Genomic DNA, 25,682 nt, shown 5'->3' with positions numbered 1-25,682 from the left:
TCTGAATTCAACAGATTCTTCCCCCAAAGATGAGTTCATAAGAGTAAAGACACATATAAAAATAAGGCAATAAATATTTCTTATAAAAACCTAAAGGAACATAACTAACTTAAGGGATATGATACAAGAAACCATGATAATCCAGTAAACATAGCATCGTAGCATCCTTATCCTTAAGATTGAGGTGTCTAGATATTTCCGACTTTCGGCGCCAGGGTTCTTTGGGAAAATTAGTTAATTCCAGGATGGGGGCAAAAGATACACAAGGTGAGGGCAGGTCACCTTGGGCTTGAAAACATGGAAACTATCAACAACTATCAGAGTCATGTCAAATATCACACAGGTATGCACTTTAGGCATCTCAACCGTCACAAATGGGATAATCTGAGGATCAAAAGAATTATGTCTACAATGGAAACACATACAATAAATTAAAATACATGAGCCTATTATAATATTGAAAGAAAAAACTTCATGGGTAACCTTTTGCAACTGTTAGGGTACCAACTCATTCTGATAATGAATAATGAAAGTCAAGTCTGTATCCTGCATTCCCTACATGGACTGTATTGCAAGATAACTAAAACACACAATGAAGCAAAAATCTTTCATAGAAGTCACAATTTTAAAATAAAGAATGAATGACAGAATAGAAAACTTTTCATTTTGCAGCCCCCAGTGAAGTGGAATCCAGGCAGTGATCATCAGTGATTACTAAAAACATTAGGCAAAAATTTATGGGAAACTGTATAATGAATGCATAATGCTGCTAACATCGAAATCCTATCACTGATCATAACATTAGAAGTCAATAATAGGACATGTTTCCTGATGTGATTCATTAGGAACCACATAGCATCATCAGTAAAGTATTCTTGTCCCCCCCAACCAAATGAACCTGAATCCATTGAAACCCAAATACAGAATGTAGAAAGGCAAATAACGCAGGCCAACAAATAAACAGCATGGGAAAAAATGGAGAGCAAGGTGAAGAAATGAAGAAATGATACTGATTAACAGAGGCTCAGGAGAAATATCAACCAATTCCAAAGTATGCATCCTGTTTGTATCTTAATTTGAACAAAACAAATAAAAAAGCCATTTCTGAGATAATGAAAAAAAACACAAATTGGGCAATGCATGATATTAAGGAATTATGATTCTTGATAGGTATGACAATATTATAGTTAAATGCTTAAAAATCTATTTATTAGAGATATATACTGAAATATTTACAGGTGAAATGACATCTGGGGTTTGCTTTAAATTACTGAAAAGGGAGGAAGAGAAACCATAGCATGCCGGAAACAGTTAAAGCGGGGTAAGAGATGCGTGGGGATTTGAAGTACTGTTCTCTCTCCTATGTGTATTTTTTAATTTTTCCACAATGAATAGTTTTAAAAATTCATATTTCCAATTACAAGTAAAAGTATAACTTGAATTCAAAGTAAAACTATAATAAGTAAGCTTGATTTTACTAACTTCTACTTTTATCAACTACATTTTTGAAACACGAACAAAACTTTATATTCACAGGGTACATTTACTTTGTATTTGAAAACCGAGTAAGCCTTTTTTCATTGCACTTTTCACAGTTTGTACACGTGTTTATGTAATTATTTGCTTAATATCCCTCCTTCACAGTAGAACGTAAGCTTACAAAGACAGGAGTATCTGTTTAAACCCAAGCTTCTCTTATGTTGAATATGAAGTTATCACAAATGTAGAAACATTTAACACTTAACAGATATGTAGATATTTTGAAACTGATAAAAGAAATTCACTTAGCCTAAATGTTAATAAAAGGAATTAAACTTTTCTTCCATTTTACACCAAAAACCACAGTGCTGATTTTCAAAAGTTGGTATTGTTAATCTATTAAATTATGCTACCTAATGAGGCATACTCATTATGCATATTAATAGACATCAAAAATATAAGCAGCACAATTAAATTGCAAACTTTTATAAATGCAGCAATAGAGCTACGGTGAAAAGGCACAAATACTATATGGTCTTATAGTTTATACGTGTTAACTTGAATTTCAATCATTTAGTGCAATTTGCAAAGGAGTTATTAATCATCACACTAAACCTTCAGTTGATAAGAATGTAATCAATCCCATTCTTCCTTCTCAAATTCTCCTTTCACTCACTTTAGCTTTAATTAGACTACAGCTAACAGTACAACTATTCTAAGCACTTATATGAACTCTCTTCCTATCATCAGGGTAAGAAAAGCTCAGCATTTCAAGCTGGGAATGAGGTTGTCCTGAATGCTAAAAATTCCACAGATGCTGCAAAGCGCGTAGAAATATGGAGTACGGCTCCTTAGAAAACACAACATCACAGATCAGCAACACCAACTTCTGAAAAGTTGACTCTTGTGGTTGTTTGTGAAAAATGGGAGAAAAATCTTGTCCCTTTTATAGTCTGGTACCCTTATAGGGAGCAGGTATTTTGTGAAGGTTAAACATCATTTCCGAAGCAGACAAATCAAATAAAGGGTAGTCTGAGCAAAAGAAATGAAGAGTAGAAAACCTATCACTAAAACAGCTAGAAAGACTAGGCATACTGAAAGATATTTTAAATGTATAGGTCCAGAAAAGAAGAAGAAAACTGAAAACCAGAGAGTTAAGTGCACGAGTACATGACCCGGCCCTGCAACAAAGGAAAGATGAGTGAGGTTTTTGATCTCCTTAACCTACGAGCTTGGGGCTTAACATCCACATGGAGACTGGATATAAAGCCTTGTACCCTAATAATTCAGGATTCTAACTTGGGCCCTGCATAAAACATGAACTAGAAAGAACAATGCACTCCCCCTGCCGCCCCCACTCCCCACAAAAAAAAGAAAAAAAGAAAAGAAAAAAAGAAAAAAACCTACCAGCACAAAGAAGCTCACCTGCTCTGCCTAAACTTTGGATAAAGTGAAAAAAGTCATCTAGAGCTGTTTACCTTCTACGAGTTTAGGGTTCAAATTTGTACTGCCCATACAGGCTGGGACTGAGAAATTAAGAAAAAAATAGCTCCAGAACTGGGCACTTGGCTAATGCAAATGCAAAACCATCACTAGAACACTCTCTCAGCCCAAGGCTACAAGGATTCTCAAACAAAATACAGGCCACACTAAAGATAACTTTGCAATCGAGGATTCCAAAACTGAGATGAAACAATTCACTATGAATGAATCAGCACAAACAAATCAATATTAAACAATACTAAAGAGAACATAAAATATGTTTTAACTGATCAGAGACATACACAAAAACTGAAAACTATTTTTAAAACAGGAGTAAGAAACCATAACAAACAGATTTGTATAGAACCAAATAGTAAACTGTAAAGAACCAAATGACTTTTAAAGTCATTGAGTTTTCTGCTTCTGGTGGTATATCAAATTAGATATTCTGAAGCACCTTCTCACTACAAAACAACTAGATCAACTGCATTTGTGGAGTAATTCTGTGAAGAAAGCAGTTACTCCGCTACATAAATACTATGAGCCACAGAAAATGGTATACTCCCAGAGAAAAATAAAGCTATCTTAAGATTTATAGCCAGCCAGGCATGGTAGCTCACACCCTGTAATCCCAACACTTTGGGAGGCCAAGGCAGGAGGATCCCTTGAGCCCAGGGGTTCAAGACAAGCCTGGGGAACATGGCAAGACCCTGTCTCTACAAAAAAATTAAAGAAACTAGCCGGGCATGGTGGCACGTGCCTGTAGTCCCGGCTACTCAAGAGGCTGAGGTGGGAGGATCTCTTGAGCCCAGGAGGTCGAGGCTGCAGTGAGACATGTTCACATCACTGCACTCCAGACTAGGTGACAGAGAGAGTCTGTGTCTCAAAAACATGAAAGAAAGAAATCTATAGCCTATCTTCCCCTAAAGAAAAGTAAAGGTCAGAAATATAAAAACCCAATCTTAATCTTAAAGGAGAAACACTGACGGGGAGAATGGACAAACATGAAACATCTTCATGGTACTGATTCCATCTATTATATATAAAATATAAAATCAATCTTTAGAAAGAACTGCCATTCAAGCCACACACATATTTTAAGTCACCTAATACTATGACAGCATAAGATGTTCCCACCTAAAGTAAACCATCATAATGGTCTTTTAGGTGAGTGATCCTTCAACAAGATCAGCTCCTATTTCTGATACAAGGTAAACGAAACTGCAAATGCAGTTGTCTGAAACAATGTTATTTCACAGATGCCATTTCTGAGCGGTCTGTCCTCTGAAAGCTAATAAAATTTTAGACACTTGGTTTCTATTCCGGCAGCAGTGAACCAGATTCAGGAAATAAACAAAAGTTGCTATTTTTACATGTGCTAATGCTGCAAAATCCCATAAAGTAAAACCTTTGGTGACTAGAAATTTTCTAGAATTCTCCAAGGTGGCACATTTGTTGTGTTCTCTAAGGCAGTTCATGCATTGATAGACTAAAAGACATTTGGGTTTTTTTGTATCACTTTCTACCTTCAATGTAACAGGTGTTTCAAATAGTAAGGCTGGCCTAGCAGTCACCTAAATGAAAAGGGTTTGCGTTTTTTATTAAATACAATTTTCCACCCTCCTATTCTCTAGGTATTTGTTACCTTGCTGACTCAACCACTGTATTATTACTCAGAATATAAAATGTTACTGCTCAAAAGATTTCATGAAAACATTTTTCTACCGTATAAATATTACCCAACATTATCAATAATATACTATTAAATAAAACTTTAATTTTCTTTGGATCAAGAATTGCATTGAGGTTGAAAAATATTGCTGCCTAGGATTTTAATTATAGAAATGTCATTGTTGATTAAAAAGACTGCAGGACTTTGAAGTTAATCAATTCCCCCAAAAAACCGTAACACAAATTCTCAAATGGTGATGTATGTTGTCTTTCACACCTGCTGGAAAACAACAAGGGAATCAGTAAATCTGACTAATCAAAGTCCACTGTTCGTACAACACTGACGAGCCAAAGATGCAGGCACCAACAAAGAGGATTGTTTTTCTCTATTCGGTATTAGTCTTCATTCACGAATCACTAAATAATTTGTGCTATAGTTTCTAATTAAGTTAATAACCTATTTGACTTTACTTGCCTTAGAAAGGCAAATCATGTGCATAACAACAATTTGCAGTTACTTGCTACTGTCACTTATAATTCTATTCCATAGGGCACTACCTATAGTAATTTCTCCACCTGTATGTAGCATATCACAACTAATGCTCAGGATGATTTTGAGTCGTCAATAAAAGCTTAAATTATATTTTTGATAAATCTTTAAAAACAGAAGTATATTTTATAAAACGGATTTCATCAAAATGTGGCTAAAATAGACAGGGAAGCAATCTGGTATAGTGAAACTAATATAAATTCTGAAGCCAGCCTGACTTAGAAATTTTGGGTCCTCCATTATTTGGCACATCACCTGAACTTTTTTGAGTATTAGTTTGCTCACCTGTAAAATGAGGGAAGTATCATCAGGGTTACTGTGAGGATGAGACAGCAAAGGAAATGCTGTAAATACTCAATAAATGGCAGTATTTTACATACCTTTAAAATGCAGTCCACTTTCTGGAGAATTCTACTTTGCAATTATTCACTTCCTTGTGTTTTCACATCACTTAGGTTTTTTTTGTTTTTGTTTTTGTTTTGTTTTTTGGTAACCTAAGATCTTGTGAAAAAGGGTAGAGTTGTGAAAGTATTTGAATTTTGACGACTCTCATTAATTATTCCATCTGATTGGGTAGTTTCATTTAAAGGGATAATATGTTTAAAAAGCCAAACCAAAAGTTCATACCTAGTATTGTTTTTTAAAGCCTGCTCACGGCAGATATTTTTATCTGAAATTTAGACTTTCACATTCATAACAGTGCTCTTATTTAATTGCACATATCAATATCACAATATTACACAATTAAAATGTCAAAGATATTAATGCATAAAATTTCTACGAAAGCCCAGACAAACTCATTTCTCTGGAGGCTGAGGTAGGAGGATCACCTAAGCCTGGGAGGTCGAAACTGCTGTGAGGGGCAACGGAACTTGTCTCAAAAACAAAAAAACCTCATTTCCACTAACTTTTTATTTTTATGTAGACAAAAAACAACACTTCTAATATTCATATTACTTCAGTAGTCCCATGTGGAATTTACACACTAACCTGGTAGAAATGCGACTAAAGACTGCATTGAAGTTGTTGCAGCTGAGAGAAAATAAAACCCCAGAGGCACAATTCCGAAGTTCAGCTGCACACTGGTTTCCTTCGCGACAGGTGTGAAGAAAATGGCAGATTTCTGGCAGCAACTGTTTGACCAGCATCGTTTCATCTAATCTCATTGTGTCCTTTGGTTGCTAAAATAGAAATAATCACATTATTCTAAACTTTAATTTTACCTGTAAACATTTTCTATTATGAAAATTTTCAAACACACACACAGAACAAAAATAACGAACACCTTACATACACACCACCTAGATTTAACAACTGTTAACGTTTCATCATATTTGCTACATCTGTCTATAGATAGTTTAATAAAGAGGATGGCTCCATCTCTGACCCCATAATCACAATTAAAGTTCAATCCCCCTGCCATCCTTACTAGTCCTCCCATTCCTGCTTGCTCTCTTGTTCATCAAATGAGCCTTTCCCTGGGAATCCCCAGTTTGCTGTGAGTTCTACAATTACAGAATCAACTTAAGTCATGTTGATTGATGAGTGCATTGTGTCATCTGTCTTAACATTTAAGTAAATTCCTGGGTGAGCCATCACACTTGCTTTTGTGCAGACTGACCGAAACAGACACTACTTACTCAAAGTAGTTTTATTTTGGTTGAATCTTTTCAAAGTAAGTTATAAATAGAATACTTCACCCCATGTGCCTTGGCATCTCTTAAAAGTAAGAATTTTCTCTAATGTAACTTCAATACAATTAACACACCAAGGAAAAATAAACAATTCCCTTGTATCATCTAATACCAAGTCTGAATTCAAATTTCACCACTGCCCCCAAAATGTCCTTCATAGGCATTTTTATTCAATAAGGATCCAAAAAAGTTCACCAATTGCAACATGATGTTTCCTTAGTTTCACTATTCTATGCAAGGGCGCAATCTCAGCTCACTGCAACTTCCACCTCCAGGGTTAAAGCGATTCTCCTGCCTCAGCCTCCCGAATAGCTGGGATTACGGGCACCCGCCACCATGCCCAGCTAATTTTTGTATTTTTAGTAGAGACGGGGGTTTTGCCATGTTGGCTAGGCTGGTCTCGAACTCCTGACCTCAAGTGATCTACCCTCCTGGGCCTCCCAAAGTGCTGGCATTACAGGCGTGAGCCACCACGCCTGGCCCATATTCACCACTCTTATTTCCCATGAATTTAAGTGGGCCAGCTGCCTTACAGAATGTTCCATATCCTTGATTTAATTATTTCCCAGGGACATAGGTTGATTTGCTCTTCTAGTTACTGTATTGTATATTTTCTTTTTTCTTTTTTTTTGAGACGGAGTCTCGCTCTATGGCCCAGGCTGGAGTGCAGTGGCGCAATCTGGGCTCACTCCAACCTCTGCCTCCTGGTTTCAAGTGATTCTCCTGCCTCAGCCTCCCAAGTAGCTGGGACTACAGACATGCGCCACCACATCTGGCTAATTTTTGTATTTTTAGCAGATATGGGGTTTTGCCGTGTTGGCCAGGCTGGTCTTGGATTCCTGACCTCAAGCTATCCGCCTGTCTCGATTTCCCAAAGTGCTGGGATTCCAGGCGTGAGCCACGGCGCCCGGCCTGTATATTTTCTGTAAGCTAAAATTTAAACCTAATGGTCTGATTAGATTAAGGTTAAACAGTTTAGGGGATTCACTATAGGTTATATTACATCACACCATGAGAACATAAGGCCAGGTGGTCCCGTCACTGACACCAAGTTTGATAACTTTGGTGTTAACAGTGAAATCTCTACTTTGTAAAGTAAATATATACTTTACAATTAACACACAATCAATGGATAAGCTATCCTGTAGGTATGCTGTTCCACACCACTATTTCACCTAACAGTCTTGATAACTATATGCGGATAAGAATTTTAATAACACTGAGCAAGATGGCAAAGAACAAAAATGGGTACAATTGTATGCTACGCTCAATTCTCTAACTGCAATCCAAGCACTCTCAGATGCAAATACACTGGAACATAGGGACAGTACATAAACAGACTTCCCAAATCCTGTGAATTCACATTACAATGCCTATTTCTTGTTTATAGGCTAACCAAACAATACAGATGTTAACTCTAACAAATAAAAATCTGAGAAGTATTAAATCTTAAATAATAGTCATATTCACAGGAACAAAAATACTTCAGATTCCTCAAATTCTACAAAATTTCAGTCGTAACATATTGGTAAGTATTTTTCTTTCACTTAACTATTCCAACTATGTATATGACAAACGTGTACTTGTGAGCTCCGTTCTTCTTAAACTGCCTCAATTTACTTTGATTTAAAACTAAGAATCAAGAAACATCTGTAAAATCACTGAAGGAAATAAAACAATTGTTCAATATAAATTGCATTATTTTTTAAATTGTAAATTTAATGAAAAAGCATACACATTTTTCAACAGTAGAGCACGGCAAGATAATATGCATTATATAAGTTATACTAGGCCCACTTATTAGCATTTCTATTAGGCTATCTTCAAAGAGTAGTAAATCAAACAGAGGCCAATAATATCAGTAATCATTCTCCAAAATACATTTATCATTACCTCTCAATTACAAATGTTAATGGAGAAAAGCTGTGAAACTGAACAAGGCAATAAATGATCTCACGCCCCACCATTCAGTCATGGGTGTGGCTGATATACTGGTAATTTGCAGTCAAAGTAATAAGACCACTGGAAAAAACTGATTCAAGAAAAGTTTAAAATTTGCCCACCTTCTCAGTTCCATCATCCTATGTAACAGCTCTTTTGCTCTTTCACTCCATTTTACATATGAACAACAGCATATCACAAGTTAACGGAAAATACCATGCAAAAACAACTAGCTCACCTTCGATTTTAAGTAGAAAACTTATAAACACCGTCTCCACAATTTTGGAATATGGTCAAGGGTCAATAAGAAAATTTAAAATATTATGCTTAGGGCAGGCACGGTGGTTCACATCTCTAATCTCAGGACTTTGGGAGGCTAAAATGGGCGGATCACTTGAGGAAAGGAGTTCAAAACTAGCCTGACCAACACAGTGAACCCCCATGGCTAATGAAAATACAAAAAAATTAGCTGGGCATGCTGGTGCATGCCTGTAATCCCAGCTGCTTGGGAGGCTGAGGCATGAGAATAGCTTGAACCCTGGAAGTGGAGGTTACAGTGAGCCGAGAGGGTGCCACTGCACTTCAGCCTGTGCCACAGAGTGAGACTCTGTCTCAAAGGAAAAATACATATATATATTATGCTTAGATTTTTTGGCTTACAGCCTTCCCTAGGGTTACACAGTTGTGACAATTTTTTTTTTCAATTCCCTATCCCAATGCTTCCACCAACACTTCTCAACCACACTATCAGTCCTCATATATTAAGGTCTCTTTCAACTAGTTTTACTATAGAGAACTGCAACATAATGTGAAGAGGGAAGCAATTCTGAATAAAAGCAAAATTCTGAATTCTGAGCCAAAGGAAGAGAGAACATACAAAATGAGTTAATTTCAATACACATGGACTAGGCAGATCATTAAAACGGAGGTATTTAATTTATATATTTATATAAACTCTTACCATGTTCCAGGAAGAATTAAGGATAATGATGTATAGAAATACTTTCTTTACACAATAGAAATACTCTTGAAAAAGTTCAAATTAAGTCATGGTTGAAATACACTGTGGTAACGACTTACAGGAAACCAGAGAAATAATGGTTTGGTACTCTCCTCCTCCACATACCTATCGCATATGTGTGTGTCTACATAAAACAAGTGTTCTCAAGGTAACATCTATCCTTAATAGGTTTAATTTCTAAGTTCTCATTTACATAAATTTGAAAAGTAGAATATTAAAATCATATTCATATAGGAGGAAATACAAGATTACTCTTGGTCTTCTGAATCCCATTCTCCCACAACTCTCTGAGAGATCCGTTAAATCAAATAGTGATCTCTTCATAAAATATTTCCTTAAAACCTGAGAGACAGATACGTGGCTGAAACATAACATTTTATAAGTAAACTTAATATCTGTTTAATTTACAAAAGATGAGAGAATTTTCTCATGAAAAATTGTCTGTCACCAGGTCAGCTATATTAACAAAACTCATATTCATATGTCTCAGACAAAAGTCCATATGACTGTCCTCTTGGTCCACATCTGTACTTTGGGACATAAGATCATTCTCAAGATTAAATTCACAAAGCCTGCCTACTTAAGATCAATTTACTTACCCCAGCAAGACATTTTTCCAGTGTATCCAATATAATCAACTGAGAGAGATATAAATTTTTTTCAGCAGCTTCTCCAAATATTCTCTAACAGAAAAGATATTCAGAACACAAAAGTTAGTTTCACTTTCTGCTACCAATCAACACACATCTGAAAAGTGAAAGACTAAAAGATCAACAATAGTCTTCTATCTCCCAGATTATACTATACCTAAATATATTATTTCTGATTTTATCCTAATCCTCATAAAAACTAAATTCTAAGGCAAACAGAAATGGCATTTATTAGAGTCTGCCATTAACCTTTTAACAGTAAAAGATGCTGTTTTGCTTCATGCTTTAAAAATATGTAGGATTTAGACACGCATACAGATCTGTACCAGAATCTTGAGTTGGGGATTTAACTATACTTTTATGCCACGAAATAATCAAAGTCTTAATTTTTATAGCAAAAACATGCTATAGCACCACAGTGAATTTTAAGTACTCACTATCCTCAAAATGAATACTACATATGTATTTATTAACAAGAGACTATGGTTTTGAAAACTTATTTAATAAGCACTAAATAAAAGCCAATGTAACAATGCTGTTTTGTTTTGAAAAGAGGGTCCCAAATATTAAAATATTTCAATCTAACTGGGAACACAGCCACATATTCATATGTGCAAATACTAAACTGTGCCCCACACACTGCAACAGAGGAGCTACAAAAAATGTTAAATGTCTTTCCGTAAATCTCTTTACGTATTTATGAATGGTCCTGATTTTGGGGGGAAAATACTGATTTTTTCCATAAAGAAGGTAAATGATTTTCTACACCTCCAGTTTACTAGTTTTGTAAGTTTAGGGTATTGTGTAAGCAACTTTCTTAAAAGGAAACACACCAAGGATGATGCAAACAAAAAGTTAAACACCACACACCAAGGATGATGCAAACAAAAAGTTAAACACCACATGCTCTCACTCATGTGGAAGCTAAAAAGAGTAAAAAGTAGAAGAGAGGACACTAGAGGAAGGAAGGGTCGGGTAGGGGGAATCGGGTTGGGTAGAGATTTGTTAAAGGATACCGAAATGCAGCTTTATAGGAAGAATAAGACTTAGTGTTCTGTACTACTGTAGAATGACTATGTTAACATTATATACTTAACTTTTTTTTTTTTTTTTTTTGAGAAGGAGTCTCACTCTGTCACCCAGGCTGGAGTGCAGTGGCGCATCTCGGCTCACTACAAGCTCCGCCTCCCGGGTTCACGCCATTCTCCTGTCTCAGCCTCCTGAGTAGCCGGGACTACAGGCACATGCCGCCACATCCTGCTAAGTTTTTGTATTTTTTTTTTTAGTAGAGATGGGGTTTCACCATGTTAGACAGGATCTCCTGACCTCATGATCCGCCCGTCTTGGCCTCCCAAAGTGCTGGGATTACAGGCGTGAGCCACCGCGCCTGGCAAATAACAAGAGAATATTCAATATTCCCAACACAAAGAAATGATAAATGTTGAGATGATGGATATGCTAATTACCCTAGTGGGATCACTATGTATTATATGTATTGAAACATCAATATGTACCCATAAACATGTACAATTATTGTATGTCAATTAAAAAATAAAATAGAACAAAAGTATCTAAAATATGGGAATAAGGCAAAAAGGTAATTTCATGTCTTTTCAATGTCATACTAGGATATTATCTAATAAACCTAAGGACCATCTCAAAAAAAAGGGAGGGGGAACAATCTTCACAATCTATAACCAGAAGTTGTTTCACAACTCAATACAAACAAACACAAACTGGGATTATAAATGCAGGCTGGGCGCGGTGGCTCACACCTGTAATCCCAGCACTCTGGGAGGCCGAGGCAGGTGGATCACCTAAGGTCAGGAGTTTGAGACCAGCCTGGCCAAAATAGTGAAACCTCATCTCTACTAAAAATACAAAAAAATTAGCCAAGCATGGTGGCACATGCCTGTAATTCCAGCTACTGGGGAGCCTGAGGCAGCAGAATCACTTGAACTGGGGAGGGGGAGGTTACAGTGAGCCGAGATTGCGCCACTGCACTCCAGCCTGGGCGACAGAATGAGACCCTGTCATTCATTAATTCATTCATTAATTCATTCATTCATAAATAAATAAATGCTAAAGACCGGCAGAGAGTTCAGAGTTAATCAAGAAAAATCCACATCAGTTGCCATGAACGCAGTATGTTAGTTTGAAACAGCTTGGAATGGAGATGTTAAATAGGAATTTAGGGAGAGGAAGGGATCACTTGAGAAAGATAAAAGATGCTATATGTTCAAAGGTACAGAGGGAGAACAGTTGGAGTACTCTGAAGTCTAGGAAATGTCAATCGATTTTAGAAAATGGGAAGAAGAAAGAAATTATGAGCTTTTAACAGTAGAATTATTTGATGAAACTGGTATTTGAGAAAAACTGTTTCAACAACAGGGTAACTACTACAGAATCTGTCACAGGTTACAGAAGGAAGAAAAAACACATTAATATCTTCATAAAAAAATCAATCCACATTTTAGGACTACGAGATCATATTTTATCATCTACTTAGGGCTGGGACAATCATATGTAAATTCCAACAAGATGCTAAAGAAAAATATGTGTAATAGATTACTGTGGTCAATTCATGTATGCCACAAAAGCTCTATGAAATCCTAATTCAAGAAACATACTGGAACAGGAGACATGGTCACAAAGGATAGGAGATGTTTCTAAGGGAAATAATAAATTAAAATGAAAGTTACAGTTGTACTCACTGAATCTAAAACCCAGCTGATTAAAAATTTGACAAAATAAAATTAAAAAGGTTATCTGTGCTCGTAAACAAAATAAGATTAATGGTTATATCCAAAGTCCACAGAAAATCACTTTCCACACTTCAAAATATGCTGTTCTAAACTTTTTAATCAAAAACAAAAGAAAGCAAATTCCCCAAAACACAGTAACCCAAATACTCACCATATTGTTAACATTCTTTAAAACAGTAGTGAGACCGCTTATAACCAAAGAAAACTTGTATTTGGAAATACTGATTAGACATTCCTTGTTGTGCTCAGTACTGACTTTGGTATGTGTGTTCTGCTGTCCTATTTTTATTGGAAGCTGAAAAAAAAAGAAAAAAAACACGTTAAGAGCTTATCCTTAAAAACGACTATAAATAACTTACTTCCCATTGAAAATCATGACGTTTTAGGAAAACTGCATCAACCACAGATACCTGTATTTGCATCTCAAACTCCGATTTTCAATCAAACTCCAATATATGATACACAGATATGTATATCTGCATCTCAAACACCAATATATGATAGCATTTATTATAGCAAATCTTAAATTCTTTGGAAACTTCCATTTTTGCAGCTTTCTTTCTGGAAGTCATAAATCTCTATCTACAAAATTAAATTCTTTACCCAGCACTATATAAGAAGAAATGATGACTCACAGAAATAGAGCTATCTCCTTGTGGCTAAAAATTATTTCAGAGAATGTCTGCAATAAAATGCATACAACCGTTTCCCTTATCCATTGAACTCAAACATTCAAAGAAAAACAGATCAAGAAAATCTATGCCCTAGACCCCTAGTCAATAATGGCAAACAACTGCTGATTGTTCAGAAGCAAGAACAAACTATAAAACCTGGGAAAAAAAAATAAGACTGACTCAGTAAGATAAGCACCCTCAGCTACACAACTGAAGGGATAACAGAACACAAGTAGATAAATCCCATGAGAAAAAATATTCTATGAGAAGATCACATTTACATTTCTCTGTGAATGAGTTAAGTTCCACTGTCCAGAAGTTCATCTCTACTCTGCTCAAAAATAGCATTCTGTATTTAAAGCATCATGGACATACTTACTGTTAATATTAAACCCTGCTAATGTTAACAGAGAAACCTAGCAATGTTCCTCTGTGAAAAAAACAAACCTGAATGTAACTTTCTCATTTTTAACACAGTACAACTAAAGGCGGAAAGAGACCGAGGGGCATGCCCAAGTTTGCTCAATCAGTTAATAATGGATGATTATTTTGATAGTAAAGAAATACTAAATAGGCTGGGCACGGTGGCTCATCCCAGCACTTTGGGAGGCCAAGGTTGGCAGACCATGAGGTCAGGAGATTGAGACCATCCTGGCCAACATGGTGAACCCAGACTCTACTAAAAATACAAAAATTAGCTGGGTGTAGTGCCACGCACCTGTAATCCAAGCTAGTCGGGAGGCTGAGGCAGGAGAATAGCGTGAACCCAGGAGGCAGAGATTGCAGTGAGCCGAGATTACGCCACTGCACTCCAGCCTGGTGATCGAGCGAGACTCCATCTCAAATTAAAAAAAAAAAAAAAAGGAAATACTAAATGAAATGGGTGGGCGGGGGGAGCATTTTTAGAGTGTAAAGGAGGGGGCAGAACAGAAACTACAGAACTTCGTAATGTTAATTATAAAGATTATGGAGGAAAAAAACCTGAAAGGCCAAAAATGGAACTTTTAGAAGACAGCAGGAGCTAAAATGCAGCTTGTGAATCTCCCTAAGTATCCCATAAAAATCACAGAAACGGCCAGGTGCGGTGGCTCACATTTGTAATCCCAGAACTTTGGGAGGCCAAGGCAGGCAGATCACTTGAGGTCAAAAGTTCAAGACCAGCCTGGCCAACATGGTGAAACCCTGTCTTTACTAAAAATACAAAAAATTAGCTGAGTGCGGTGGCACATGCCTGTAATCCCAGCTACTAGGGAGGCTGAGGCACGAGAATGGCTTGAACAGCAGGTGGAGGTTGCAGTGAGCTGAGATCGCACCACTGCACTCCAGCCTAGGCGACAGAGACTCTGTCTCAAAAAAAAAAAAAAAAATCAAATAAACTAGAATTTCTCTAGTAAAACCACAAACTGATGAACATCCACATGAAAATGAAGGGACAAGGCCCCTCATTCCCAAACCCAGAGAAGTGAACAAATAGAAACAAACCATTTACAGCTACAAAACTGGTTGGCGACATGAGCGATAGCTCATGCCTGTAATCCGAGCACTTTGAGAGGCTGAGGCAGGAGGACTGCTTGAGTCCAGGAGTTCAACACCAGCCTGGGCAACAGAGTGAGACATCTTTACTTTAAAAAAAAAAAATCTAGGCTTGGTAGTGTGTGCCTGTAATCCAGCTACTCAAGAGGCTGAGGCAGGAGGACTGCTTGAGCCCAGAAAGTTGCTGTGATCTAGCCACTGCACTCCAGCCTGGGCAAGAGAGCGAGATCCTGTGTCTGGAAAACAAAAAACAAAAATACTGGTGTGGTATAAGCATCTATGCAAGAGAAAGCAGGTGGAAGGAGAATGTAAAATGGATCTGACAAGAGGAGATTCCCAATGTACTGCATCCTTAATAAAAAGCACAGCAGCCCAATTTAGGAATATTAGCCAAAACAGAGGGTAGTTATGCTCATTGCAATTTGCAGATGAATGAAAAAGGCCTATGATAAAAGTGTGAAGAGAATGGAGCACACTCAAAAGCATCACTGTCTAATCGGATTTGCTGTGGTAATGATATTGCTCTACATGGGCAATGCCCAATACAACAGCCACTAGTCGTCACATGTAGCTATTAACCACTTGTAACATAGCTGGTATAGATAAGAAATCAAAAGCTTAAAGTTTATTTGTTACTATTAAATAAAGTTTATTTAAATTTAGCTTTAAGTAGCCACACATGTAATTATTAGATCTGACTGGACAGCACAGTTCTAGCCCACACTCAGAAGAAACTGCTGAGAATAAACTCCAAATTGAAAACAGGGGTAAAGGGAGAAAAGGAAAAAGGTCCAAATAAAAATGAAAAAGAGAAAGATGAACAAGAGAGCTCTGAAAGAATGAGACCATTTGTTTTTATTTCATGAAAATAAAAAAAGAATAAGCTCTAGAGCCATAAAGCTACAAAGCTATCCTGGCCTACAAATCCCTCCTACCAATTCAGAAAAATTAATTTCACATAAAAATGAGCCAACAGAGAAGTACTATGGTCAAATAATATGTAAAGTTATTATAAGAAAAAGGAGTAGGAAACAGAAAAACATAAAAATAAGGGTCTAAACAACAGAAAATCAAAGTATCCAAAAAGACATATCCACCAACAGATGAAAACTATAAATTATTTCAAAGTGAGCCAAGAGAAATTAAGAAAATGACAAAAGATGTGGAATAACACAAATAAGAATTACAGATAGAAATAAGTTGATAGAACTCAAGAAAGAATGAGAAGATAAATCATTTCAGAATTGAAAACTAAGCAGAAGATACACAAGAGTGAATTAACACAGAAGATAATGCTTTAAGAGTAAACAAATGTTGGAAAAAAAGGGGGGACTAAGGAGGAAAGTTCTAATATAAAAAAGAAATTACATATGAGATAATAAAGATTTACAATAAAGTGACAAAAAAGATAGAAAAAGAAGATCCAACATACATATAACAGGAGTCACCAAAGAAAGAAACCAAACCAATGGAATAAAATGGATATTAAAAACTAGAATTCAAGAAAACTTTGCTGACATTATTATTGAAATTTTTAAAAACTCGAAACTGTATCTTTAATGTGCATACCACACACCTGGAAAAGTGACCCAGAATGACCAACACCTGAACATATTTTGAACTTCTGTGAACAAGAAAAAATAATCTTTCGAACTTACAGGCAGAAAGAGGGAATTATTTATACAAAAAACCCCAAAAATTAGACTCTCATCAGACTTTGACAAAATTTTATGTCAGAAAACAATAAAGTAAAATAAATTTAAGATATTTAAAGAAAACATAAACCACACAGGAAGGGGAACACCACACACCAGGGCCTGTCGTGGGGTGGGGGGAGGGGGGAGGGATAGCATTAGGAGATATACCTAATGTAAATGACGAGTTAATGGGTGCAGCACACCAACATGGCACATGTATACATATGTGACAAACCTGCACGTTGTGCACATGTACCCTAGAACTTAAAGTATAATAAAAAAAAAAACATAAACCAAGGATTTTATATCTAGCCAAACTGAATTCAAATACAGTCAGCCTTCTGAATCCATGAGTTCTCCATCTATGCATTCAACAAACTGCAGATCAAAAAATAAATTTTAATATGTCTGTACTGAACAGGCACAGACTTTTTGTCATCATTCCCTAAATAATAGCGTATAACAACTATTTATATAGTATTACATTGTATTAAGTATTGTAAGTAATCAAGGGATGATTTAAAGTGCACAGGAGGATACGTGTAGGCTATATGCAAATACCACACATTTCATATCAGGGACTTGAGCATCTGCAGATTTCACCGTCCATGGGGGTTCCTGGAACCAATGTCCCAGATACTGAGAGACAATTTTATAGCAATGACAAACTGTGCTAAACTGCAAGAACCCTGGAAATTTTGTTCCCTTTTCCTGGAGGATATACTAGAGAATATGCTTCAGATTATCAGAATAACTGGAGAGACATCCACATTAATAGGAATCATTAAATCTATTTAGTGATGGGGTATGTTCTGAGAAATGTGTCCTTACATGATTCCACTGTCATGTGAACATCACAGAGTGTACTTATACAGTCCTAGATAGTATAGCCTGCCACACCTCTAGGCTATATGGTATACAGGGTACAAAACTGTACAGCATGTTACTGTACTGAATACTCTTGGCAACTTGAACACATGGTGTTTGTGTATCTAAACATAGAAAAGGTAATGATACCGTATTATAATACTAAGGGACTCCCATTACATATGCAGTCCATCATTGACCAAAACGTCATTATGTGGAGCATCACTGTATTCTTTTTTTTTTTGAGACAGAGCCTTGCTCTGTCACCCAGGCTGGAGTGCAGTGGCGTAATCTCAGCTCACCATAACCTCTGCTTCCAAGGTTGAAGCGATTTCCCTGCCTCAGCCTCCCTAGTAGCTGGGATTAAAGGCATGCACCACCATTGCTTGGCTAATTTTTTTGTATTTTTAGTAGAGACGGGGTTTCACCATGTTGGTCAGGCTGGTCTTGAACTCCTGACCTCAGGTAATCCACCCACCTTGGCCTCCCAAAGTGCTGGGATTACAGGTGTGAGCCACCGTGCCCAGCCAGAGCATCACTCTATTTTCTAAAAGAACTGAGAATGGTGGTAATAAGGAAGAAAGTATATTAGGTAACTGCTTTATGTACTTGGTAATATAGATACAAGACAATTATCAAAATTGAGGAGAAGGAGGGTGGTGAGAGCATATAAATAGTAGAATATGCTTCTTGATTGTCTTGTTATTAACTGAGAGTAAAATGCTAGGGAAAAAGGAAATGATGAAAGGAGGTTTCTAGTTCAATATTGCTCAGAGTAAAAAACCAACACATAATACCCCTCCACCCCAAAAGAGAAGGAAATTAGAATACCATATAAAGGTATTAATATAATGGTAACCACCAGAACAAAAACACAAATTGTACTGTTGGTGCATGGTGGGTTAACTGTTAAGCTGAGAACTACTTTCCCAGATCCCACTCACTGTATGGTTCTGGGTTAGAGTTGGTCTAAAGGGTAATTTGTACAGGCTGTCTATCCCTAATTCAAAAATCTGCAACCTGCAACACTCTAAAATCCAAACTTGTTGATCAACAACATGACTCTCAAAGGAAATGCTCATTTCAGATTAGGGATGATCACGGTGAGTAAAATGCAAATATTCTAGAACCCAAAAATATGTGAAATCCAAAACACTTCTGGTCCCAAGCATTTCAGATACGGGATACTCGACCTGTATAAAATTTGTTTGAAATGTGGAAGCGAAGCAGCAGCTATTATTCTGAAGGTTTCACAGTAACATACAATGAGAGACAGATACAGAGGCACCCAGAAAGTTCCAGCTTTTACTCTCTCTCTCTTTCACTCTATGTCTAGCTCTTTCTTTGGACCAGTGGTCACTTTGCTGACCAATACTAGCCCAAACCTACCACCAGATACTTGGGTGCAAACCTACAGGGCTTTGTTAAGACAAACCTTACATGCCAAGAGCTTCCCACAGTACCCGCCTCAAGCTCCTCCTTCATAATCTCACTTCAGTGGCTGGATATATTTGACTTCCCAGATTTCCCAAACAGCTCCAACTTATCTACCCATTGTCATTGATTTGGACAATCTGGTTAGTGGACTCCTCTGATCCTCCAATTCCCCATTCCAGATACTCACCTCACTTAGTCCCCTCAAAGCTGTATACAATCTAATTTCTACAATAAATTCCTTATCATTACACAGTATGAATGCTGGTCTGAATAAATCTTTCTAAATACAAAAATATATGCTGAGGCCAAGGCAGGCAATCGAGACCGGCCTGGCCAACATGTTGAAACTCCATCTCTACTAAAATACAAAAAAATTAGTCGACCATGGTGGCGCGTGCCTATAATCCCAGCTACTTGGGAGGCTGAGGCATGATAATTGCTTCAACCCAGGGGGCAGAGGCTGCAGTGAGCTAAGCCCCACTGCACTCCAGCCTGGGCAACAGAGCAAGACTCTGTCTCAAAAAATGTGTGTGTGTGTGTGTGTGTGTGTGTGTGTGTACGTGTATATATGTGTATATATTTATATATGCTGAAAGAGCAAATAACATGAACACAGTGACACTTAAATAAAAGACATGTATAAAATTAAATGTAACGTAAAACCAAAAAATGAATCCAAATTCATTAAATGATAGAATAATCTCCAGGATATATCTTAAGTTAAAAAAAAACAAGATGGAGAAAATATACACAGTATGTTCCATTCATCTAAGAAGAGGGAAGAGATAGAAATATATGTTTCTTATATTAAGAAACAAAACAAAACAGTAGAAGAATGAAATGCTCAAAAAAATTAGTGGTTGCCTTTAGGAAATGAAAAGAAATAAAGTAGAAGTGACAAGGATAAAATCCATATTCTATATGGAATACATATTGTTTTTGTAGATTTCATTTTAGAACTATGTAACTTACATAAACATAAAATTAAAATTTTAGGAAGTCTAGAAATCAAAAATAAATGAACTGAAATCTGTATCTAATTATTTAATGGTATAAATGTATCTAATTCTTTAATGGTATAAAGAGAGGAACTAAATAATTCTGTGGTATTTTAATTCTATCACTCCTAGTGCCTCTAAAAACCCAAGACTTTTAGCATGGGAAATAAAAGTAATGGTAAAGTAAAGAAACTGTAGTCTTGAATTTGAAATAGAAGTATCTATATGAAGTCAAGATGTTTGATTTCGTATTTTAAAAAACATATTTCTACTTCTGTCCACTGAAAATGCCTAGAAACAATGACCAATCGCATAGTAATGACTAGTGGCCAGTCCCATAGTAATCCTCACTCAGTTGTAATCTTGAACAACCATTTCCCAGTAAAAGGAATCTGGACTCCTTTAGGAAATGGCTGCTTCTACGTCTGGAGGAAAAAAAAAAAAGACATAATGACCCCGGAACATCTTGTCATACCAGATAGCAGCACTGACTAATAAGGGTCAAGTCAAAAATGGTTAGGAATGAATTTTAAAGAGGCCCCCACTGGCCAAAAGTGTAATAATTTGAACACTGTTAAGGATGGCAATTTATTGAAACATATTAAATATATTTAAATCCATACTACTGTTTCCATGTAGGATAGAATAATTCACTGCAAAATAGCTCCCACCACAAACTTAATTTCTAACAAAAGATGAAATATAAAAATCATCTGTTTGAAGAATTCAGAGAGCTACCGAAGGAATAGGGAGTAGTAACACTCAGATTCCAAAAAGAGTGAGCTATAATGAGGTAAGGGGATCTTCTGCCGCTGCTTTTCCCCTGGGGCATTTGCAGATTCTAGTCAGGAAAAGAGATTGAGAAATAAGGCTTTTTTCCCAGGCAATGTACCTCTAATGGAAGAAGAAACCATCAGAGATTCTGGTGTTCACTGAGGGCTAGATTGGCAAAACTGAAGACGTGAGGGAATCTCAAATGCCTCAGTGAGTGGAAGAAGGTAAAAAGGCTAAACCAAAAACTTCTGAAAAGCAAAGCAGAAGTTGAAAGCCTTGCAGCTTCGAGAGGACAAAAGAGTTCAGAATCTGCTAGTGGAGACCTCAGTAAATACAGTTCTCAGTGATAAGCCCTCGAAGGCTGTGTCTTCTACAAACAGGAGCAAATTACAGCAACTGGAAATCTCAGGAGCTACTAGTAGGCATGTAACTCAGTACTTACCTTGGAAACTGGCATTATCTGCTAAAACTGAACACACACACACGTTCAGCAATTTCACTAGATACACACCCAACAGAAATGTATATATGTTCACCAAAAGACATGCACAACAATGTTTTATAGCAGCATGTTTTATAATTCCCAACAACTGGAACAATCCAAATGTCAGTAGCAGAAATGGTTTTTAAAAACTGGTATAGTCATATCATGAAAAAATATACAGCAAGAGAATGACTTTCAATTGTGAGCTTAATTTCACAAATACAATACTGACAGACAGAAGTCAGAACAAGACATACTGTATGATGTTACATAAATTTCAAAACCATGCTAAATTCATCCCATGATTCTAGAAGTCAGGATAGATCCCTGGGAGACAGTGACTGAAAGGAAGCACAAGGAGGACTTCTAGATTCACAGTATTGTTTTATTTCTTGATCTGGATACTGGTTACACTGGTGTGTTTACTTTGTGAACATTTAACTGAGCTGTATATTTACAATTTGTGCCCTTTTCTATACATATAATTTAACAGAAAGTTTGCTAAATATATGCTTAAATCCATGAATGCATAATGATAATAAAAAACAAAAACAAATTGGCCATGTGGTGGATACAGAGAAATCGTGGTAGACACTGAGGTGCTACCCAGTTCCTCCTTCAAAAAAGGACTTACCTTAAATGCTGGGAGTGCTGTCGCTCAGCCCCTTCAGGGATTGCCTCACCTACAGGGAACAACCCTGTTCAAGGTCATATCCTTCCCAAGACAACCCACATCCAATGACTAATTGATATGGCAATATGAAGGCCTGGACACCTCAGCCACCGCAATTCTGGGCAACTCAGAAGAGCCATTCTTGCCCCAGGCTCCCATTCTCCCTCCCGGCTCCCCATGGGGGTTGGCCAAAGCTGGTGCTGGGCCTGCACTGCATTTGCCCAGTGCTCCTCACTCCCAGATGTTGATTTCAAAGAAAAAAAGATAACAACAAAAAAGCTGATTAACTTCCAATTGAAAACTAAGTTTGAAAGCCAGAGAACCTCTCTGAAAACACAGAGACTCTCCTCTCCTGCAGCAGGAGGGCAGAGAAACCTAAGGACCAGAACCAGCACTTAATTATCGCTCATTTATTATACTTACATATCTCAGAGATATACAGATTGGATGGATGGATGGATGGATGGACAGACAGATTAGATATCTAAATCTATATGTGTTGGGCTTCAAAAGTTGAACTCCCAAAGGCAGCAGGTCTCCTACGTCCAGATCAGGGGCCTGGCTAGGAAAGAACAAGACTCTGACACATGGAATGGAAACATCTGGGTTGGCGCTCCCAAAAATCTTGTCTCCCCAGATTCCTGAAACTTCCGCCAACAACCAATGAGCCTGGAAGAGAACCCCAAGCTTCAGATAAGACTGAGGCCCCAAGCAAAACCTTGATTTCAGCCTGATGAGAACCTGAGCAGAGAACACAGCTAAGCAATGCCTTGACTCCTGACCCACAGAAATCGTTAAGATAGTAATTCTGCGTGTTTTAGGCTACTGTTTGTGGTAGTTTGTTACATAGCAATAGAAAACTAGAACAACTACCAAACCTGAATCTGTAATGTAAACTTCTGTCCTGAGCTTCAGATGTGTTATCCAAATGTCCATTTGGTTTCTCCATATGGATAACTTGTAGGCACTTCAAACTCAACATTTCCAAAGCTTAATTCATAATCTTCCTACCATGTTTCCTGTCCTGGTAAATAGTACCACAATCTACCCAGTTTCCCATGTCGGACATCTGAGACTCTTCATGATACTTCCTTTGTTCCCTTTACTTCATCTCCCTTTAATCAGAGGAATTTTAAAAATACATTTTGGCCTCCACCTTTACTCATTTCTCAGCTTGCTCAGAAGCCAGGCAGGGAAGGAAGAAAAGTGGTACTCAGGCCCCCCAGGCTCCTACTAACAGCACCAAATTCTATGAAAAAGAAAAAAAATCAAGATTAAGGAGTTCTAAGTAACCAAGAATTTATCAGATAAGGTGGTCAGGGGAAGCTCTCTGAAGATGTGACATTTGAGCAGAGACCTAAATGAAGTAAAAAAATGGGAAGACCAGCCGTGGGATTAGTGGTTCACACCTCTAATCCCAGCACTTTGGGAGGCCGAGGCGGGAGGATCACATGAGGTCAGGAATTTGAGACCAGCCTGGCCAACATGGGGAAACCTCATGAAACCAAAAAATACAAAAATTAGCCAGGCATGGTGGTACATGCCTGCAGTCCCAGCTACTCAGGAGGCTGAGGTGGGAGAATTGCTTGAACCCAGGAGGCGGAGGTTGCACTGAGCCCAGATAGGGCCACTGCACTCCAGCCTGGGCAACAGAGTGAGACCCTGTCTCAAAATGAATGAATGAATGAATGAATGAGAACGGGAAGACCCATGCAAAGATCTAAAGAAGAGTAGTTGCAAGTAAAATGGATCTGATGTTGGGTGTGGCATGTTCAAAGCCTAGCAAGAGGGCCAATGTGGTTAACCCAAAGGGAACAAAAGAGGAAAATCTAGGGGATACGGTCAGAGATTCAAGAAGCAGGAGTAAGATCATGAAAAGTCTTATAGGCCATTTTAAGAACTCTGAATTTATTTTGAATTTGACGATGTCACAGATTATATTTTCCAACTGTCAAGTATCTCTCATCCCACTTGCTTTCCTGCAATAAGATTTTGCCACTCCCTCATTAGGAAAAGAAATTTATTTTTCTACCTCCTTTCATCTAGCAGGTCCAGTGACTATTCTGACCAATAAAATACAGCTTAAAGGCACACTGTGTAGTTCCAGGCCATAGTCCTTAATTGGTCTGACAGTTTTTATTTCCCTCTTCCTAGAAGCCAGCTGTCATGTAAACAATGGGACTATTCTGAGATCAGCATGCTGTGAGAAGCCGCGGCCACATGCAGAGATTCTGAAGAATGGGACGCCATTGTGGAGAGAGAGGCCAAGAAGCACTGAGGAGCCAGACATGTGACTGAAGAAGCCATAATGGAAGGGATTCTCCAGTGTCAGCAACACAATATGGAAAAGAAGAACTGCCCAGCTGAACCTGTCATGAATTCCTGACCCCCAGAAATTGTGAACACAATAAAATGGTTGTTTTTAGGCTGCAAGGCTTTGGAGTAGCTTATTATACAGCAATAGATAACCAAAAGACAGGGGAAGAAGGCACTGAAGGAATTTAAGCAAAGGAATAACATAATCTGATTTATGTTTTAAAAAGAACCCTCGTTGCTGTATGTTAGAAAACAGTCTTAAGAGAGGATGGTAGCTTAAGTTAAGCTAATATGAATAGAAGAGAAAGTAGTGAGATGTTATAATAGATTTAGAAGGGGGATGCTTATTTAAAATGGTAAGCTGATTCTGAAGTTAATTTGGAAGAATAAACTTGTGAGAATACCAAAGAAATTTTTGAAAAACAAGAACAAGGCCAGGTACAGTGGCTCAAGCCTGTAATCCAAACACTTTGGGAGGCCGAGGCGGGCAGATCACAAGGTCAGGAGATCAAGACAATCCTGACTAATACGGTGAAACCCTGTCTCTACTAAAAATACAACAAAAATTAGCTGAGCGTGGTGGCAGGCGCCTGTAGTCCCAGCTACTCGGGAGGCTGAGGCAGGAGAATGGCATGAACCCGGGAGGCAGAGCTTGCAGTGAGCCGAGATTGCGCCACTGCACTCCAGCCTGGGTGACAGAGCGAGACCCCGTCTCAAAGAACAAAACAAAACAAAAAAAAAGAAAAGAAAAACAAGAACAAGAGACATGACCAAGCACTGAAATATACTGTTAAGCTCTTACAACACAATCTGTACAAGTATAAATTAATTGCAATCACAGAAAAAATATTCATATTTACACAGAAATTTAATATAATAAAGGTGGTATTTCAAATCAATGGTAAAGAATGGATTAGTCAATACAATGAGCTCACATCAAAAAGAAAAGACTAATTCATACCAAATTTTAAAATAT

At 37.4% G+C, this 25,682-nt stretch overlaps 1 protein-coding gene across 1 annotated transcript in view; it reads right to left on the bottom strand.

Moving 5' to 3' along the window:
* Nucleotides 1-21,690, bottom strand: part of LOC129533810 (neurofibromin-like) — a 122,862-nt gene extending 101,172 nt beyond the window's left edge. The window contains 4 exon segments of the mRNA XM_063705966.1: nt 6,173-6,363; nt 10,438-10,521; nt 13,405-13,548; nt 21,676-21,690. Of these exon segments, the coding sequence (XP_063562036.1) occupies nt 6,173-6,363; nt 10,438-10,521; nt 13,405-13,548; nt 21,676-21,690 (434 nt within the window).
* Between the last annotated feature and the right edge of the window lie 3,992 nt (nt 21,691-25,682).

The sequence above is a fragment of the Gorilla gorilla genome, chromosome 4 (assembly GCF_029281585.2).
Source record: "Gorilla gorilla gorilla isolate KB3781 chromosome 4, NHGRI_mGorGor1-v2.1_pri, whole genome shotgun sequence".
NCBI lineage: Eukaryota > Metazoa > Chordata > Mammalia > Primates > Hominidae > Gorilla > Gorilla gorilla.
This window is presented reverse-complemented; position numbering and strand designations above follow the sequence as displayed.